Genomic DNA, 21,661 nt, shown 5'->3' on the forward strand with positions numbered 1-21,661 from the left:
CTCAATGGAGCCCTCCTAATTGTGATTCGAAGTGGATTGCAAAATCCTTTTTCTTACTTTTCTGGCTTATTTCCAGCTTTTCCAACTCACAGAATCGGTTTCATATATACCAAAAGCAATTCTGCGTTTTCAAAGTCAGTGACTTTATGAATTGCACGGTTTCAGACCCCAAATGGCATTGTACTTTGGGCACATCCTCTTGTATCAGCCTATTAATACAGAATGTAATGCTCTTATTCCGAGCCAATAGTCCATTTGGAGCAATGTAAAAAGGTGCCTTTTGTTATTTGTACTCTTGTTTTTAGTTCCGTGTCAATTACGAGTGGAGTGCTTATTGTATTCTTTCAGGTTTTTCTTTTGAAGTTGTTTTTTTCTCATAGCTTTCAGTTAATAACAGTACCTGACCACATAACAGCAGAAATGGACTGACATCAAATTCAAAATGAGAACCAAAAATGTTTATGAGCATTATCCTTAATTTATGTCTGTCAACTGCAAGATCTCTATGGACACCCAATAGTAACATGAAGTAAAGAATGAGTGAGGAGACGCTGCATGGCAATCAAACTCAGAACTGTCCAAATTGGAGATCTGGTGAAGGGATTATTTTTTCTGTGAGATCTCCCTAGCACTAGCTTTTTCCATTTAATGCACCAATGTTTGGTGGAATGGGAACTGCCCTTCAATCCCACATTGCATACGCTTCGCCCCTAAAAACATGAGAAGAAACTTGATAATGCCTAATTGGCTATTTAACCTTCCTGAAAGGCCATAGCAAATTGATGAAGAAAATGTACGGCATGAATGTTACATGTCACAAGTGGGCTACAGTGTTTGTCACATAGCTATGACTAAACGTTATGGCTTTAGAGAACACTACTGTGTCTTGTCTGACTGCAGTTTTAAAACTACATGCAGGAACTTATATCAGAGAAAAGTGATCTGCCATAAAGAAAAACTACTTTCATGAATTAGATAAGTCTCGGCTAAGTGTACCATGTCATTTTATAGGGCTGAGTTCATAATTTGAAACAGTGGGACATACTACAAACTAAAGTATTTCTGCACAGTTTAAAGTTGCCATTGTGTTGTAAACATGACCGTTTTATTAATGGGCCTAATAGTGAATAAAAGATAATTTTCATAATTTGACCTAGTAAAATAATAAAAACGTGCCTGAAATATCTTTTCCACATGTTATTGAAAATCTAATTCAATAGTGAAAATAGAATTTTCGATGTCAATAGCAGAAAACTAACTTTTAGAAAATGTTCTGTGTGCTACCTCGCAGCCAAAAGTAATTAAACCACTTCTTCTGACTGTCTTTTCTACAGTGACTATAATTATCATTCAATTAGGTGTAAACTGTTGGCCTGCATGAGAGCCAAGAAGACTGTAACAGTGGAAACACTGACTGGTTTTGATGGGCTATCTGTGAGAAGCAAAAACTAGTGGGATCAAAAAAGGACGTCAGCATCAGCCTTCCTTAAGGGACAAAGATCTTTTTCATGTAGAGACATTTCTCAGACATTTATCTCTGTCGACCGTAGGTGGTCAGCCACTTCCAGGATCCAGAAGAGGTGTGTTCCCTTACATTTCGGAGCTTATGAGCTTGCGCCACTTAGAATGAGGGACTACAGGAAGGTTTGTTGAAAGTTGAAATAGAAAGTGCTGAAGTATGAGACAGAAATTTGCTGTGGAATCTGTTCTTTTTTGGTTTATGGGATTCTCCAACCACTGACTTGTGTACAGAATAAGAATAATATCCCACTACAAACTCCTCAGAACATATCTCGAAGATAATCTCCATCCTGTAGAAAAAGATCCATTTGTCTAGTTGTGAGTCGATTGGATTTGAATTTGTGAGAATGCTTGCTAGAGAAAGACATGACATGGTGTCAAGAGCCTGCTCTTATGACCTAGAGGTGTAGGAGAGAATAGGAGGGATAACTAGCATCCAGAAGTATTGGGATAGCATCATTTATGTTATTTCTAGTAGACCAGGACTAGGCACAAAAGCTCCTCTAGGAAAGTGCACCCAAGCTGTCATGGAGATGCCATTCTGCCGCAGAGATTTTTCATCCGGCATTTGAAGCTACTGGGGGACTGCTGCTGAATATTATCCAAGCCCATGGATCCTTCACAGATTATAGCCTCCTGCTCTGCTCTAATGAAGGAAAATAAGTACTAATAAGTGAGTAAGTCCAAACATAGGATTTGGAACTGGAGTCATATGAAATATACCTCTCAGAGGTGAAGCAGCCTCAGTGGCCATGAATTCTGTCCTTATACAGCTCAAACATTTGGCACCTAATCAGAAGGCTACAGCGGGAGCTTAACCAATGACGGGCCCACCTTGGCTTGTTTGTGCATACCTGGCTGGCTCTGTTGACGTAGTGAGAACAAGAAAAATAAAGTTTCGAAAAGAATGTTGCTTTTTGCTTTACAATTTTAAATAGACCATTTACATACTTAATCCAAACCAGTTGTAATATTTTTTTTTGTCGTTTTGCTCATTACATTTTAATTCATTCTCTAAACTGGTTTTGGAATTTTGTTGTGCTGTGTTCTCAACTTAAACGTCATTTTCCTAGTTGAGTTTAACAGATAATCCGGTGGGATATTTGCTTTTGTTGCATGGTTAGGCAGTTTCTTGCTGAACTGCCCTTTGGCCTAATCAGATTGTATTTATAAGATTGGTTTGGTCACTCCTAAATTGATCATCCGTTTTCTGGCACCCAGGTTTAACTCTCTGTCTGTCCATTTCACCACATTGTGTCCCCCTGAGAATTCCAAGTAATTTACATTGGCCAAGTTAAATTGTATACTAACATTAGGAGGACCTAGAAAACAACGCCAATATGGATATTAACTATACTTTGGAATAATGCATAAATCTTCATCTCAGGGATATTAATAAAAACTGCATGTTGAAGCCACATACAGTATAGCAACGGAAAGGATATGATAAATGTAATCCGATGTATCGGATAAATGTAAATATAGCTTTATGTAACAGCTTGTAAATCATATGTAGTTGACACAAACTGGAGTTTAAATCCCATATTTCACTCACGACCTGAAATTAGACAAATGTCGTTAAGCAATTGCACTGAAAGTGCCTTTGGTGCTTCAAAGCATTTGTGACGTGTGCGAGGAGAAAAAAACTAACCATCTGACAAACCTAAAGGTGATCACCGTCACTAAGAACATCCATCTTTCATTCGCTGTGACTTATCTTTTTATTTCAATGTTGCCAATCCACTGTCTCTCTGTTTTGGGATACAAGCTCTAAGGCTGGATCTTGAACTTTGGACCACCTCTGAAATTTGAAGCTGGGGTATGGAGTTTATCCTGTCATACCTGTTCTTAACTTATTGTTTTCAATGTATTCACCTCCTGTTGCTTTTGCTGTAGTCTGGTCTCACAACAAGTAAGATTAGCTGTTGTATTTTTTAAACTCTTTTGCAAAAATATTTGGTGATAACAATGCATATGCTTGTGTAGCGAGACATGGTTTACCTAAATGCACTACATTTAAAGTAAATTTAGCACTGAATCATTTTGATATTGTGGGCACTGATTAGTGATTGCTTTGATTTGCATACAAAACGGACAACTTACCCATTATTTTATTGTTTTACTGGCTGCTTCCCATAACCTGCTGCCCTCTTATAGGGTAATTAGGGGAAGTGTGGGGTAGGAGCACTTATGCTTGACTTGTCCCTCTGTAGCCCTGGTAACCTTCAGTGCACATTCGGCCAGCGCCTGTGCCTACCCCCTCCACCCTCTCCCCCACACCGGTGCCCAACCCAACTAATCCATCACCGATACCTGTTTATACCTTTTGTCAATGAGCAGCATGAGTCTGGTTATGTGGCCTTGCAAGATGCCAGGCCGTGTGCCCCACTCTCCAGAGACAGCACTCCCATTGCTGAGCACGGCTTTTGGATGTGTGAAGCAGAGGGTTGGGTGCAGGCACTGGCTTCACCAAAGCCCTGCACAGAACCCTGAACCCCATTCAGCCATGCCCAGCAGGGGTTTGGGCAGAGGTGAGAGTTTCCACAGGAATGGCATTTTTTGTTTGCTAAAGACGTTGACACCATTTGATGAATCTTCACAAAACGTACCTCTTGGCAAATCAGAATGCTCTATTTGTTTTAAATCTCCAATACTGCATGGCGTGCTGCTGTAGCTACCATCCAGATTCTACTATATTTTTAACCTAAAATTTAAGAAACAAAAAGCCGGACCAAATGACAAACCTCATAATTTCTTAATAAAGATCTAGCTTTCTATTCAGATGTTTTTTTTCTATAACACTTCCAAAAAATTCCTATGGAAAAGTGCATGAGGAAAATGTGCATTGGGACCTCGCGTTTTCTTGGTCTCTCCTCATTGGTCATCTCAAAACTTTCCAGGAAGCATCTGATATGAATGAATGTTTTGCTTGGCAAGTTTCGTTAAGAGATGTCAAATGGTGCTAAGGTTATAAGAAAAATAAAAAAACGTCTTTCCCAGTGGCGTAAGAAATGCCCCCACAGCCCCTGTGGCGTGGGCGGGCCGGAACTCCAAGGGACCCCCTCAGCAAAACCGGCAGGTGGTGGTCCGGGGAGGAGGGGGCCCCCTCCATGTATTTTTCAGGGTGGGGTCCACAACTTTCGTTACGCCACTGGCTCTTTGGATGGAAACTATGATCTAACTATAATGACACAGTGACATATATTAGCAAGAGGAAGAGAGAAAGAGAGTGAGAGAGCGAAAGTGAGAGAAAGAGAGACGTCCGCTTTACAAAGTTACAAAATGTGAAAAAATGACATTTCACTTCATCCAGTTTCATAGAATTAAAGTATTTCTTATACCTAATTTACTACAATTACTACTTACAGACACGTAGCTTGCATTGATATAGTCTGAACCAGGTACACCAGCATCCGCCATTAATTTTACTCTGTTGTTGTTATCTGCAAAAGCAACAATTTCCATGTTAATTTTCTGTTTTTGTATTCATGCCAAGCTGTGCTAAAGGGAGAACCATCAGGGTATGGTAAGGCAAAGTTTGAATTTGCTTCAAAGAAATGCTGTTCTGTGCACATGCCATGGAGGGCACACGTTACTGATTACAAAAGGGCTACGCTTGCATATCAGCCTCCTGGAAAAATGTGTTCTAAAAATAATGCCACTGATCTGGTTTCAAGACCAGGCAACAGTTAACTCATAGCGAGTCAGTGGGTGAACGAAAGAGTGAGCGAATGAGACACTGAACGAACAGGTAACGCGTGGGGGAGTGAGTGCAGAAGTGAGTGAGTGACGTATTACTGATAAAATCCAATAAATGTTAATGAGGTAATTTAAGGATGTCATCTTCACCCCAATGTAACAAAGGTAGAAACTGAATTAAAATGCTTGAGAGATCGTCTCGTCTGTTGGCAATTGTAATGTCATTATTTCGCTACTTGCAAATCATGCAGTTGGACACAGAGTGAAATGCAAATATTTTGTAATGTGGCTTTTTTAATGTTCTTTAATCCTTGCTAGCATTGCTGTGCAATAAAGGCCGGTGACTTCATCTCCTAGGCGAGAGTTGTCTTCTCTTGGTAGTTTCTACCGACCAAAATGTACTGTGTTTTGCGAGTGGAGCTTTTAAAACTTGTGTCATCGTTGTTATTTTCTGGGCATTGGAGGCTCCCACTTCTTTAGATGCGGGTTCTGCTGGATGTGATTGCTGTGCAGGTCCGTTTTTCTAGAAGTGGTTGCATCATGTGTGGTTTCCTTTTGTCACAGAAGTCGACTTTGGTTTATATAGAAATCCTGGCGTGCCCTCTTGCATTTGACTTCGGAGTTATAAAGCTAGGTAATCCCACTGCATCTGTGGCAACTGTAAGGCAGTGCCCGTAGCCATTCTGCTTGTTTGCACATACATTGCATTGCTCTATTCTCCTTCTGCAGTGGTTTGGGAGTTGTTTGTGTCGGTGTAACCTTGCAAGCCTTGTGTGGGCGTCTAACAGACAGGAGCTATTTGCCAATTGCAAACAGATACTGAGTTGTAGTGCTATTTTACTGTACACTCATGAATATGACAATCATTATAGTGTTTTTCCTATAAAACACAATGAATTAACATTATCATGTTCTTCGGTGTTGTCTCAAGTGTGGGTGTAACTCATAACTCGTGAGCTTGGCAAGCATGACTGCAAACGTGTGTATGTGTGTGCGTATTTGGACAGCACTACGATCCTGTGTTTCCATGCAAGCCTTGAGTTTTCAATCATGTCGTTATTTGTGTGTTTTATCTGGTGTCAAGTTTCTCACAGCAGTAATATTTTCTGTGTGTGTGTCACTGCCCATGTGGTTAAGTGCTGAATGGGTGTGTTTGTATAAGTTTCACTGTGCTATCTTCATCTGGACTATGTTGTATTTTTGTAATCTTCACTTGTATTACACATGGACTTTGCCATCAAACAGTTGACTACCCACTGAAATGTATAAGAATTGTGCATGAGAGAACGGTGGTACCGTAAGATAAAGCTACTCATCTCAGGGTCCCTCTTATGTACACATGACGCTCTTATGAAGTAAAGTGCTGATAGATTTTGTGGTGGTCATTGAATGCTAATTCACTATCTCCCAGCATGTCCTACTGGGATGCCCCTCTCATTCCCTGTAGAACTGTTGGTATAGAGCCTGGTTCAACTGTCTTTTTCGATTCCATATCTATGGGAAATCAGAACTGGGCAAACCAGTCCAGCAGGTAGACCTGTGACTTGGGTTGTGCAACACCTACTCCAAGGAATGGCTAACAGGGAACTCCAAGCTGCACATCTCTTACAGTGAAGAGGGGCAGGTCGCCACAACTACACACCCTGTGCGCTCTGCTTGGTTACTTTCCAAAAGATTGCAGCTAACTTTAAAGTGATTGAGTTGGTTAGATTGAACCAACTGCCTCCCAGAACCAAATATCAGCTGGCCCATGCAGAATAGCCATTGTTTAACTATCCCATGTAGAATCTCTGCACACCTGTGTTGATGAAGGCAAGAATCATTGACAGAATTCATGTCTGTCTCCCTTTAGGATGTAGGAACTATCTAAGACTAATGAGACGATCTATGCTGCTGAACCTAATGAGGCTCATTTGTAACCTGCTTGTCCCTTCCAGAGCCAGAGAAACAGAATGGCAACATTGTTATGGGGCACGTAGTACTCCTGAATAGGATTGAGAACAGAAGTGCTGGCCAACTGCCCATCCTTACTTGAAGGAGCTAATCATGAACACGTTGAAGGCATGAAGGCACAAAGTCACCAGTGTGATCTTATTGTAGCATCTCAATTTCTAGGCTCATCACTGCCATGAGTCCCTGCACCCAGGGCACTATGCTTTGCAACCTGCATCACTGGCAGACTTGGGGCCAGTATGCATGACCGCAAGTTGGTTGGCGTGAAGCTGCCAGGAGCTCCTGCATCCATCCAGGGCCACAGCCAAAGTGTTGGCATGAGCAGCTCCAGAGAAGATGTTGTGTCTGCTTTAAACAACCACGAATATCACCAAGACCGGTACATCATCACAGAAACAATAACTTTAGCTCTGGCAGCAACAACTTTTGAAGTGGCATAAGCATCCAAAGACATTGCACAACTACAAAAGCCACTTCATCAGTGCCACGCCCTGCCCTCCACAGGTGCAATGTGGACTATAGTCCGGTTGCAAGGACACAGAACACTTAGAAGAGATCATGGGCACTTGCAAGAAACTTCTGAACAGTAAATTATATGAATCGAAACAGTGCTCAAAGAGCAGAAGCTTCTTGGCTAATATCATTCAAAATAAGAGTAAGAGTAATACTACTTTCTTAGCAAAAATGCATTCTCCTATCTTCTTCGGAGCAAGAACAGGTTGCAGCATATTTTTGTAGACAACACAAAGTATAATAATAAATATTGTTGGACATTTTTTAAAGTGAGTGATACAGGTGCTGGCTGAACTAGCTGTTCTGCTCCAAACCACCCTTTAACAGTACTCCTTGAGTGGTCAACTTCCATACTCCACCAATTACAGCCTAAAGAGGACTCACTTAAAACTTCAGTGAGCTCACAAAAGTACCTCATACCTGTGTTTCCAAGCACATCAGCAATAACTGTCACAAAGATTGTCTTACCGCACTTGAGACACACAGGTTCCTAGGAAGGGCTTGACATTACACTAATAACAAATGACCATTACCAACAAGGTATATATATATATACCTTGTTGGTAATGGTCATCTCTCTATATATATGCTATGTTTTGAGTAGGGCCAAACAAGAAATTATTTTAGTCCCTCCCGATTAGAAAATGTAAAACAGTTAGCTTTGCCATGCTTTCTTGCTCCAGCAAGAGAAAGTTAAAAAGACTCAGTCATGCATATTGAATATGTTTTGGCCACTGGACTGGAAATAAATGAGTGGGTCATATATAACATTCTGACAACCAAACTGACATTTTGTTCACTAAACAATGTCGCAATGCATAAAGTGTACTTTGCGACCCTTTCCACACCAGTAGACGTATGAGGCACAAAAGGGAAATCCACTCCCCCTGTGATTCACAATGCAAATTGCCAATGGTTCACAACCACAATTGGAGTCACAAATCATTGAGGAGATACCAGCAACCAAAGGGGAATGGCAAAATGAAATCTGACCCAGTGGGACCGTGTCAGTGTTGTGAATTTGGTACTGGTATTAACAGACAGAGGGCCAGAGAGCCACTGCATACTGCCCAGTGCTATCCATTGAATGCCAACTTTTTTTTATCATAGCCACTCTATTCCTTTCAGGGACAGACCTGCTTTAAAAACATGTCAGCATTCAGTGAATGCGAATGCAAGGTTGCAGCTCTGCTGTTCCTCGCAGGCCTCTGTACCTGTGTACGCAAGATTTCATGGGGAGCCACATAAGGACTCCTGCCTTATATGAATTAACGAAGAAGGAGTTGTTGTGACTCCCTTCAGTTGGGCATGTTGTGCTGCACAACAAAGGCAGGGCAATTTGTATAAAACACTGACTGCTTTGCGACACAGGTACAGGCCAGCATTCAACTTAAAGGAATGAAGACAGTGGAACCGGCACAAGTGCCCACAAATACCATGGCCAGCCACAGTATTACTGCACCACTTTCTATTCTTCACAACTGGGTCAACATCACCAGACACTCTGGCAGCCTGCAAGCAGCCCATGGGCGTGAACCCATGTAATACACTTCACCTGCCCCAATCAAAGACTGCGAGCTGTAGTAGATCTCTATGCTCCTTGTGGCCGAAGCTGGCGAGAACAGCGATGGCATACATCATCATTACACACACAGCAAGGATATAAATCTAGCATGTTGAAATTAGTGACCAAATCCCAGTGCAATTTAGCGAGCAGGTATGAAATTACAGCACGAGGCTTTGAAAGCACAGTAAATGCTGTTTTATCATGCGCTCCGAGCGTGGCTTTCAGGAGCTGCGAAGGAGGGCGCAGACCATGTGTCGAGCCGGGAGTGCGGAACAGCAACAGCTGTTCCAAGAAGTGGATATGGCAGAATGTGGATACATTAATGGAGGAATGCCATGCCCCCTTCCTCACATCACACTTAATGCTTAAAATAATAATGCAATTTCTTTTCTTATTAAAAGGAAAATGAAACGGCGCAGGCTACAGAGGGAGCGACTCATGCCTCCTCTGATATCATTTCGTCTTGGATTATGAATTATCATAAAGTCCCTCTGATCTTGCGAGGAACCTCTGTGCTAGAGCTGGAAGTATCCACAAGAAAACATCACCATGGTCCCAAGAAAAACATAGGCAGCAACTTGTGAATTTAACACTCCCTCGGCCTATTTCTTTACTTAGGGAAATGCCCGAAAAGAATGTTAAAGAGGCTGGATCAATGGATTAAATTACAAAGCTAAGAACCTATTAAATCTACAATTTCTTGCACCTGCATGGTAAAGCTGTGGCGAGCCTGCTAAAAAGCCTCCCAAAAACTCAAAAGCAGAAAACTAAAAATGTGTTCCACACGCTTTCCTACTTGCACAATAAAAACGCATGTGCACACAGCCTTCTTGCTGATACCATTAACAGTAATGATAAACGTATAGCAGCGTGTCAGTTCCAAAAGAATACATTCAAGCAATCACCCACAATGTCGATTGAGAAACATGCATTGGTAAAGGCCATAGGCCGCGCCTATGCAACAGCTATTGGCTATCCAATGTTTTTTTAACCATGTGTACATCAGCGTGACTGCTGTACAGCATGGCTAAAAGTTAGTGTAGACAGAGTGTAATGGAGTAGAGTAGAGAATGGTGGAGTGGAGAGGAGTGGAGTGGTGTAGAGTGGAGTAAAGAGTTGTGGAGTGGTGTAGAGTGGAGAGAAGAGTCATGGAGGGTCATAGAGTGTCATAGAGTGGATTTGCTTAGACTAGAATGGAGTGTCATGTGGCAAAGTAGAATGGAGTGTCATGGATCAAAGTAGAATGGAGTGTCATGGAGTAGAGTGAAACATCATGGAGAAGAGTGGAGTGTTGTGAAGTAGAGTGGAATATTGTGGAGAAGAGTAGAGTAGAGTGGAGTAGATTGGTGGGGCATAGAGTGAAGAGGCTAAAAGTGGAGGGGCATAGTGTCATAGAGTGGAGTGCCATAGAGTATTGTACAGTGGGATGGCACAGAGTGAATTGCTGCACAGTGCAAGTGTGGAATAGAGTGGAGTAGTATGTCACAGAGTGAAGTTGAGTAGAACAAAGGGGGTTGGAGTGGCATAGAGGGAGTTGTGTAGAGTGAAGTAAAGTGTTGTAGAGTGGAGTGTGAGTCAGTTAAATACTTTTTATTCAGCTTAAATCCATAAAATATATTACATCAGCAAAAACCACAGATACATACAACCTCACAAAGAATTTATACATGCGTGAGACAGGATACATAGGGCCATATTTATACTTTTTGACGCAAAACTGCGCTATCGCAGTTTTGCGCCAAAAAGATTAGCGCCGGCTAACGCCATTCTGAAGCGCCATGCGGGCGCCGTATTTATTGAATGGCGTTAGCCGGCGCTAGCAGACCGGCGCTGCCTGGTGTGCGTGGAAAAAAAACACGTACACCAGGCAGCGCCGGCGTTGGGGAAAATGGCGTTAGGGCGTCTTAAAATGGGGCAAGTCAGGTAGAGGCAAAAAAATCGCCTCCCCCCAATTTGCGCCATTTTTAACGACGCCCAGACGCCATTTACATGACTCCTGTTTTAGTAAAGACAGGAGTCATGCCCCCTTGCCCAATGGCCATGCCCAGGGGACTTATGTCCCCTGGGCATGGTCATTGGGCATTGTGGCATGTAGGGGGGCACAAATCAGGCCCCCCTATGCCAAAAAAAAAATTAAAAAAAAAAAAAAAATTATACTTACCTGAACTTACCTGAATGTCCCTGGGATGGGTCCCTCCATCCTTGGGTGTCCTCCTGGGGTGGGCAAGGGTGGCAGGGGGGGTCCCTGGGGGCATGGGAGGGCAGCTGTGGGCTCATTTTGAGCCCACAGGTCCCTTAACGCCTGCCCTGACCCAGGTGTTAAAAAGAGGCGCAAATGCAGGGTTTTTTGCCCCGCCCACTCCCGGGCGCGATTTTTGCCCGGGAGTATAAATACGACGCATTTGCGTCGCAGTCATTTTTTTAGACGGGAACGCCTACCTTGCATCTCATTAACGCAAGGAAGGCGTTCACGCAAAAAAATGACGCTCATTCCTCATACTTTGGCGCTAGACGCGTCTAACGCCAAAGTATAAATATGGAGTTAGTTTTGCGTCGAATTTGCGTCGAAAAAAACGACGCAAATTCGGCGCAAACGGAGTATAAATATGCCCCATAGTATGATCCAAAAGCCCATAAAATCTGATCATTTTGAAACACTCTGGCCTGAACTCAGTTAAAATGAACCTACAGAAGCTAGGCATAGCGAGAACAGAGAAGCTGGTCTGAAGTGCATGGTTAAAAATTAGAGTTTCTCTGAAATTATTAATATTCTCCTTTTTCTCATTTTAAGTGCTTGTCGTACATAATTTATAACAGCTAGACAACAATACTCTGTGTCTAAAAGCTGTAAAAAATGTGATCTAGGACTGTATGAGTGCAGTAATGGACATAATAATTGCAGTCTGGGGTATGAATAAAAAGTGCAGAAAAAAATAAAATGTACAAATAATTGCTGGGAGGGGTGATCACAATGGGCAACAAGGCAAAGTAGAGAACCGGGTGCCCTGCTGAGGATATGCTACCAAAAAGTGCAAAGTGCTTAATCTAAAACGAGTCAAGTGAAATCTGTGTTCGGGGTTCAAAATCCACAATAAATATGTTTACATGCTTTCTGTGGATTTTATATCTAGGTAGCAACTGACCAAGCTCACAGATAAACAGTCTCTCCTGATTTCTGTGTTGATGAAAACGGGATTTCACCAAATTCTTTGAGTTGTTATCAATTTCTTTAGGTGAGCAGTGCAAATTTGCCAGATCAAGGTTAGAGAGAGTACTCTTAACGTAAGCTAACCAGGGAATTGCACCCATATGCTCTTGTCTCAAACAATTTTCAAGAACCAATATAAAAAAAAATAGTATGTAGTGAGTGACAGATCTTGAGCAAAATAAGGTAGGTTGATGCCTAACTGTACCCTCCAAAAAAGGAAGCCCATGTTCTAGATGGACAACAAGGCTGGCAGTGCTCTTGAAAGGAGTCAGCTATCTGCACAGAACTTTGTTCTGTATAGTTTGTATACTTCCCGGGAAGATATAGCCGCAATAGGTTCCAAAGTAAAGTGTATACTTTTGTACAATGTAATTAGCTCCGTAATGAGCTTATGGCCAAGTTTCTTTTAGAATTTAAAGACTGCATAAAGGGCCAAGCAAATTTACAGGCTCTCTGACTCAGGAGCTAGTCCCATCACAAATTATCCTCCAACAAAACTCCAAGGTAATTACAACTCTTCACCTTAGTAATTGAAATGCCATCTATGCTGTGGGTGCAGGAGTGTTTTTTTTTTCAGGACCGCAAATCATTATATAAGATTCCTGATGGTTAATTTTCCAATTTAGCTCCCCCATAAAGTCATTGAAAGAGCCAAGAAGAAACAGCAATCTATTAGCTGTGTGGGCAATTAAAACTGTGTTATCCACGTAAAGTAAAACAGGAACTGGGTGGCTCCAAGCCATGGGGAGATCCTTGCCTCTAGACACAAGCTCACACTCAAGAGCATTTATATAAAAAAGAAATAAAAAGGGGGCTAAGGTGCAACCATTTCTCACACCTTCACTAGAGTTCAAAGAAGGAGTGCAGTCACCATTTGTGCCAAAGCAGACCTGAGCCATTGAACCCCAGAGTAAACATTTCAAAAGGTCAATCAGGGCAAGATCAATCTCTGCCTTACCCATTATGTCCCATAACTTGCACCTATCAACCAGGCCAAACACACTAGAGAGGTCCATGCAAGTCATGTGGAAGGCTCCTTCCCTGGCTTGGACATATTTCCCAGATAACAAGAGCAAGTTCAGGGTTTGTTCAACTGTACCAACCCATGGGCAAAGTCTATATTACACTTCGGAGAATAATTTTTTCTTCAAAGCCTGGAACTCCAGCTTTTGGAGGACTACCCTCCTGAGGATCTTTTCACGATGAGTCCAAAAGAGAGAGAGGTCAGTAGCAGGTTGGTTGTCTTCTGTCCCCCTTTTTAACAAGTGGTGTGGTGTAGCGTGGAGGGGCATAGATTGGAGTTGCGTAGAGTGGAGTGGAGTAAAGTATCATAGAGTACAGGGGCATGGAGTGTAGAACAGTGGGATGGCATAGAGTGGAGTGGTGTAGAGTGGAGGTGAGGAGTAGAGTGGAGTAGTATGTCACAGAGTGAGGTACAGTGTTGCAGAGCAGTGTGTCATAGAGTGGAGTGTTACAGAGCAGAGTGCAGGGTCATACAGTTGAGGGTCATAGAGTGTCATGGAGTGGATCAGAGTGGAGTAGAGTGGCATGGAGTGGCCTAGTGTGGAGTGGAGTAGAGTGTGGCATAGAGAGGAGTAGAGTGGAGTGTCAAAGAGTGGAGTAGCATAGATTGGAGTTTTGTAGAGAAGAGTGGAGTGGACTGGTGTAGTGTAGCGTAGAGTGCACTAAAGTGTTGTTGAGTGGCGCAAAGTGTCAGAGGATTAGAGTGGTGTAGAGTGTCACAGAGTTGAGTAGAGTGTCATAGAGTGGTATGGAGTGTTGCAGAGTGGCATGGAGTGTCGGAGAGTGATGCAGAGTGCCATGGAGTATAGTAGAGTGGCATAGAGTGGTGGGGTGTCTAGTGGATAGGCATAGAATGCAGTGGAGTAAAGTGTCATACTTTAGAGTTCATAGAGTGTTGTTGAATTAGTAAAGTGTAGCAGAGTGAAGTGCCGTGGAGTGGCATACAGCAGAGGGTCATTGAGTGGAGGGGCACATCATGCAGATGTGTAGGGTGGAATAAAGTATCATAGAATAGGATAGTATAGCTGTAGCATGAAGTGTAATAAAGTGTTATTGAGTGGAGTAAAGTGTTGAAGGGTGGAGTAGATTAGACTGGTGCTGAGTGGAGGGGTGGAGTGTGGCACAGAATGTCATAGAGAGGAGTGTCATAGAGAAGAGTGTCATGGAGTGGAGTGGCGGTGAGTGGAGTGGCGTAGAGAAGAGTAAAGTTGTGGAATGGTATGGCGTGTAGTGAAGTGGTGTAGATCACAGTAGAGTGGCCTAGACTTAAATGGCATAGAGTGGTGTATAAAGTCTTAGACTGGAGTGTCACAGAGTGAAGAGGCATAGAGTGGAATAAAGTGGAGAGGAGCGGAGGGGAGTACAATCGAGTGACATAGTTTGGAGGGCCATTGAGTGAAGTGGCATAGAGAGGAGTAAAATGTTGTAGAATGGTGTAGAGTGGAGTGGCGTAACGCTGAGTGACATAAAGTGGGGTAAAGTGCCATAGAATGTAGAAGAGTGAAGTGGCGTAGAGTGTTGTAGAGTGGCACAGTGTTGTAGAGTAGCACAGTGTGGCATAGAATGGAGTGACATAGAGATGAGTGTTGTATAGTGGGATAGAGTATCGTAGAGTGGAGTATTACATGGAGTGTAATAAAGTGGAGTGCACAGACTGGTATACAGTGTAAGACAGAGGAGTGGCATAGAGTGGAGTGGCATAGGGTGTCAGAGTGGAGTGTTGTAGACTGGAGTGGCATAGACTGGAGTGGCATAGAGTGGCATAAAGTGGAGTGTCATAGAGTGTGCTGTTATAGTGGCATAGAATGGAGTGTCATAGAGTAGAGTGTTGCAATGTGTAATAGCATAGAGTGGAGTAGAGTGGCCTAGAATGAAGTGTTGCAGAGTGGAGTAGCATAGAGTGTTGTAGAATATGATGGCACAGAGTGTCATATGGTGGCATGGAGTATAGTGTGGTCTAGTAGAGTGCCGTGGAGTGTCATAGAGTGAAGTGGGATAGAATGTAGTGTGAGGGAGTGGCCTAGAGTAGCATGGAGTGTCATTGAGTGTGGTAGAGCATCATAGAATGAAGTGCCATAGTGTGGAGTGTCATGAATGGAGTAATGTGCTGTAGAGTGAAGTGGCATAGAATGGTGTGGCATAGAGTGAAGTGGAGGAGAGTGATGTAGAGTGGAGTAGAAAGGTGTAGAAAGGACTTAAGTGAAGTAGAGATGAGTAGAGTGCGTAAGGCACTGGTATAGAGTGGAGTAGAGTGGAGTTTATAGGGTGTTGTAGAGTGGAGATGCATAGAATGGTGTAGAGTGCCACAGAGTGGAGTGGCATAGAGTGGAGTATGTATTGTGTGGTAGTGCACTGGCATAACAGACATATTTTCAATTGAAATGATCATGACATTTGCACAGACACATACTTTTACTGATAAAAATATACAGCACACAAACAAGAATGTATGGAAGTGGCATCACTTAGTGTATTGATTTGTTTTGATCGTAGTAAAATATTTGTTTTCAACATACTCCAGAATTAATGTGCTTCATTTGTGCTTTTCTAATTCAGATATAGTCTGATATATTTGCACATTTTATTTACAGACAATAAAAAAAAATTGTGTGCTAGAAAACAGCCTTTCCTTTTACTCCCCCAGATTTTCAGATAAATCCTCCCACTTTGAAGTCAGAGAAAGACAACACCAAGGCCCGTATTTGCGCCACTTTTTAACGCATAAGCGGCGCAAACTTTCAAAATTCAATTGTATTTTGTACGTTTGCGGCGCTTTTGCGTAAAAAAATGACGCAAATGCGGCACTAAAAATGTATAAATATGGGCCCAAGTTCCTTCAAAACACACAGTCTGACATTTGGCCTCTATCATTGAATGCACAGCAAATGTGACAAGATGAATACAAAATTTAAAGGATGGTTTACAGAGAGCAAGCACTTGTGGATACACCCGGTACAGTAAACAAACTATGCCCCATAGGAGCGACAAAGACATACTAGACAGCCTAAAACAAATAAAGCCAGCAAATAGAAAGCAAGTAACTATGAGTTACAAACCACAAAAACAATGGCAAGCAAAGGGCTGAATGCATTCTTTGGTCAGCTTTCAGAATGTTCCCAAGATGCCTTTTGAAACCAGACAGTTGCTCTTTCTAGTAGACTGCGACCTAAAAAAGTGTAGGAGTTAGAGAAACATGAGCAGATACATACATGGTTTTATGTTTGTAAAGCGATTCTTCGACCTGTTCCAGGGCAGATCTGCATCAGATGTGGCAAGATCATGAAGAAACTTAGGGAGCTCCTGTAAAATGATGAGACATATATTGAATTGAATACAAACCTGTTTGATGTCATTCTTTGACACTTCACTGTTAATATCTGCCGAGAGTTATTTACAATAGTCACCAGTTATTATTTTTATAGACTGCGGCTTGATTTTCATCATGAGATTCTAAGCCAGAGCAAGAATGGAAAAAGGTAAAAATGGAGAGTGAAGGGGAAGAAAGATAGAAAAACTGTGAAAATCTTAAAACACAGGGATGAAAGACAACCTGCAACGGTGAAATAAAGAAACAGGTAGAGCACAGTGGTGAAAGAAAGAGATGAGGTGGACTCAAAATTAGGCAGCCTTGGTATTCAGCAACCTCAGCATAGCATTTGGTAGCAGCAACAGTGGGCTCCTCGGAAATTGTTTGTCCTTTGCAATTTAAGCACAGTCACCTTCCCTATTAGTACATCTTTTGGGCAGCTTTTGATTTTACACATGTTGCCATTTAATCAAGGTGAGTTGGTGTATCTGACCTCCACACCATTGTTGTCAACCTGAAATTGCACTTACACCCTGGTCAACCACTAACTGTTGTTTTTTTATAGGTACTTTACTTTGCCTTGGTGCTTTTTGCCTTATAACTTAAAAACAATCAAATCTCTGGTCCCTCTCAAACTACATGAATGATCTTGGTATCTTTCTGCTCATTGCATTTTTATATATTATTCTAAATTAGTTGGGGAACTCTACTGTGTTGTGTTCTTTGCTTTAAAATTGTTGGTACTACTTGAACTATAAAGGCATTTGTCTGGTGGATTAGTTACAGGAGTTAAGCAGAGATTTTCTAAAAACTGTGTTCATGTCATGATGCTCCACTTTTCTTAGCCCTGTTGGACCCCTCTAACACCACTGTGTGTATGCCGCATTTATGATACGGCGCAACATGGCACATATTTGGGAACTAGCATCATAAATTTTAATGCTGATTTGGCGCTTTGCAGTATTAGCGCAAAAAATAATGTTGGTGATCCTGCAAAGTGACAGGAGGCAATTGAAAACAATGGGACCCTTATTAGGCAGGTGTTAAAAGTGACGCTAGAAAAGGTGCAGTGGAATCTCATAGATTCCACTGTGCTATTTTTCTGGCCTCCTAATGCCTGAACGCCCCCCGTGCATACATTATGCCTAGTGCAGGTGTAATGTGGCGCCAGGGTTTACAAAGTGGAGCAATGCATGCATTGTGCCACTTTGTAAATATGGTGCAGCGTTTTTGCCAACCTAAGACCACATTAGCTTAAAAAAAAGGAATTCTGCTAATGTGGCGCAAGGTGGAGCTAAGGGTTTCTAAAATCTGGCCCTTATTTTGGTGTCTCCAGTAAGACTGTTAGGATAGATGGATAGATAAACACTTTGGACCTGATTACGACCTTGGTGAATGGGATATTCCATCACAAATGTGACGGATATCCCACCCCCTGTTTTACAAGTTCCATAGCATATAATGGAACTTGTAATACAGCGGACGGGATATCCTTCACGTTTGTGAGGGAGTATCCTGTCTGCCAAGGCCCTAATCAGGCCCTTTGATTGCTCTCTTAGGAAAGGAGTATGAGAAAAAGAAAATATGGACGTTGCCATGAAACGTGGCTTGTCATGAGATGGTTTATCCCTCTAGGCGTCATTCAATCTATGTTTCAAATGTGCCGTAAATTCTAAATTAAGAAATATATATAGTGCCAGTTGTATGCTGGCTTAATAGTTTTAAAGTTCGAGAGGACAGCTGAACCTTACGCATCGCAGGTACCTGTCTATTACATGTATCATCCTCTGGGCTGCCCAGGAGTGCCAGACCTTGGCTAGGCGTGGGCTAGCATTCTTGTGTTCATAGGACGAGAAGATCGGCAGGCTTTGTGGCCTCAGAAGCCAACCATACAACGTTTCCTGTGTAAATGCCACAATATGACAGCAGCTAGAACACAATACATAAAACCTCTGTTAAATGAATTCCGCTGAAGGAACCATAATAATGATTTTAAATGAAACGATTCTCCGACAAATATTCATTTTTGTGCCTGGGTGCAAACGGATAATTACTTTTCCAAGTAGCTGCAAAGTTTGTATAAGCCTAAGCATAAGCAATTGTTTTAATGGGTTTTAAGTCAGTGATAGCTGTTTAGTTTTGGGAATTCTGGGTTGTTTAATGCTTTGTTCTGGTTTTTACATATACCTTAAATATTTTTGAAATGTAGATGTAAAAAGCGGTGAGTATAAAAATTTAAAAAACACGCTCGAGAAGTCAGCTTTCCAGACCAGCAATAGGGATTCTGTCCAGAGAAGATTCTGACACCATTTGGCATCTATATTTAACGCCAACAGAGAAAAACAGATGTAATCGGAACACGTCCAAACCGCACCATGTAAATACCATCAGGCAGTGGAGAAAAGTGGGTAAGAAGGAAAATCATCTCAACTCATAATGTGCCAAAAGGTAAAATAAAGTATACATACAAGCTTAAGCCTTTTCGAATTAAACGTTTATTGCCAGGCTGATTGTTACATAAAGACCATGGCTGGCAATATTAAAATTACAACAGGTTGAGTGTGAGGTTTTTAGAGTGATGTGGAACAACTCTTCCAAATGGAATCCGTGTCAATCCAGTCAAACCCAGGTCTAAAAACTAAAAAGCACTATTCTTGGACTCTGAGGTAGGATCTGCCAGGGAAGATGCCAGGGAAGATGCCATGATGCTTCAGCGAGTACTCTTCATCTCATTGTGACGCAAAAGGCAGAGCCAGCAACTGCTGGACGTGCCACTCGTCTTGTCGGAGCGGGTGTGCATTCCCCACTGAGAGGTGAGTATTATTACCTGCTGGCCTGGCAGACAATGGCTTGTACCTTCGTGCAGGTCCAGCCGGGAGGAGAGGCATGATAAATCTGAAAATCCACAACACAGTAACCAGAGACTGACGAATCGGAATTCCATTAGATGAACCCCGATCTGACCCGCACTGATACCCAGGAACTGACAACAAAACTGCAGACAGTCGACCAGTATTTGATAGCCGTAAAAAGAAGTCACTTAGAAAAACAGTCTACCTTTTTCTTGGAGGATTTGCAGTGTTATGAAAGTTTACAGTTTCCATAAGACAAACAGCTAGGTAATTCCAGTGCTCTATCTGCACAGCAGTGTTTAATTTAATGCCGAGGATCCGCAGCCCAGATTTTCCTGAGGTTCTCATATTGTGATATCATAGGGACGAAGTGTGATCTATGGATCATCTGCAGAGCATCATGAGAATGCATTTTAATTACTGTACAGTAGTAATGATTGAAATGTCCCCTTCTTTGTGAAAACATTGCCAATGAGGTGTTAAGCATGCCATGAGGTCGTGTGGCTTTCAAGGAAATGTACCACTGCCCTGAGCGGATCTTGTGATGGGGCAGTGTACGTTACTATGTGAGCCCACAGCATTCTGAACACCTTGCCAATGAAATCCACATAGATACATTCTACACATCCATGCTGCACCATACTTCAGTATGGACCTATCATGTAAAGTATTCAAAAAAGAAGTTCAAACAGTGTTGAACTTTCGGCAAGGACATCAAATCGGAGCCTAGAATGTTTTTTTTTTTTTTTACATTTTAACTATAGTTCTAAAAACTGACCAGCGGTTGCCTCATATTTGGGTCTGAGAATTCGGGTGAGCCTCCGATGTTTTTTTTTAAAAAGCTAGACTATCACAAACTATAGTGAGACTAATGGAATACGAATGGGATAAGAGTAATACTCTGCTGGTTGGGTGCTTACGTGGTAATATCATTGAAGAAGCACTACAGCATTTAAAGTGCAGTTGGCATATCCAAGGGCATTTATTCTCATTAACTATCATTGAGGCTGTAGGACTCGGCTCCACTGGTGAGATTGATTTTCATTATATTCTTTCTAGATAAATGCCAATGCTGGTTTATGTGCTTTTGCAGCAAGTTGTGCCCCGTGCCCTATGCTTCACTGTTGAGTATTTTTTTCTGGTACCGTGTAGGTAGGAGTATTTATTTGTGCTTAGCTGGTGCTTAGGGAATTTTTGATGTATTTTCTTTTTTGTTTTGAGGTAAATAAATTACAGCAGTTTCAAAGGTTGCAACATGTTCACCTTCTGCACTCTCTACAGCACATGCACCACCACTACAAGGAGAGCATTTCGCTTCTTTCTGCACAGGTGGCCCCAACGTGAATGACCACTAGTGAAAAATAAAGCCATGCACTCCACAGGTTAGCTGCTGCCTCGAATATTAGGAAAATATGCATTTTGTACAGCACCTTTTCCCCATATCTTTAAAAGATTACACCCTTTCCTACAGAAGTCCTGTAAAAATACACTGCTTAGTACAGTTCCTCGCATTTTCGATTCACATACTCTACTTGGTGCACAGAAAGTCTATAAATATTTCACATCACATATGAAGAGATACATTAGCCTAGTCTCGTTTTCATAGCCTGAGTAACTTGAGTTAGAAAATAAAATTACTTGTGTAAATGCATGTATTTGAAATTTTAAAGGACTCTTCACTTTGTAAGTATAAAGGCAAGTAAAAGTAGTTTTACAAGTACCCTCTGTTTTGGCCTTAACGTTGTGTACTCTACAAGTTGTGAGAGCTGCAACTAAGGGATTTTGTTATTATGCCTGTCAACCCTAGACATGTTATAGAAATAGGAAGGATGGAAGGATGTATCAGCCTTGCTGGAATTTAAGTCTGGGAAATGCAGGTTTGCTCTAGATGGCTACAGAATGTGTTTAACCCACCCAGCTATCCGGGCCTCTATGACGTGTCACAATCTGAAGGTTTTAATGAGTGTTGTGTCCTCTTGAACTAATGGTGGTGGTGCAGGGGAGGTCCAAGGGGGACC

At 42.0% G+C, this 21,661-nt stretch overlaps 1 protein-coding gene across 1 annotated transcript in view; it reads right to left on the reverse strand.

The window, feature by feature from the left end:
• The window catches only part of PTPRQ (protein tyrosine phosphatase receptor type Q), a 1,423,303-nt gene that overhangs the window by 116,447 nt on the left and 1,285,195 nt on the right, over nucleotides 1–21,661 (reverse strand). The window contains exons 56-57 of the mRNA XM_069227528.1: nucleotides 16,694–16,784; nucleotides 4,888–4,964 (exon numbers count right to left, since the gene is read on the reverse strand). Of these exons, the coding sequence (XP_069083629.1) occupies nucleotides 4,888–4,964; nucleotides 16,694–16,784 (168 nt within the window). The remainder of the gene's footprint in view (nucleotides 1–4,887; nucleotides 4,965–16,693; nucleotides 16,785–21,661) is intronic.

This window comes from Pleurodeles waltl, chromosome 4_1 (genome assembly GCF_031143425.1).
Source record: "Pleurodeles waltl isolate 20211129_DDA chromosome 4_1, aPleWal1.hap1.20221129, whole genome shotgun sequence".
Classification (NCBI taxonomy): Eukaryota; Metazoa; Chordata; class Amphibia; order Caudata; family Salamandridae; genus Pleurodeles; species Pleurodeles waltl.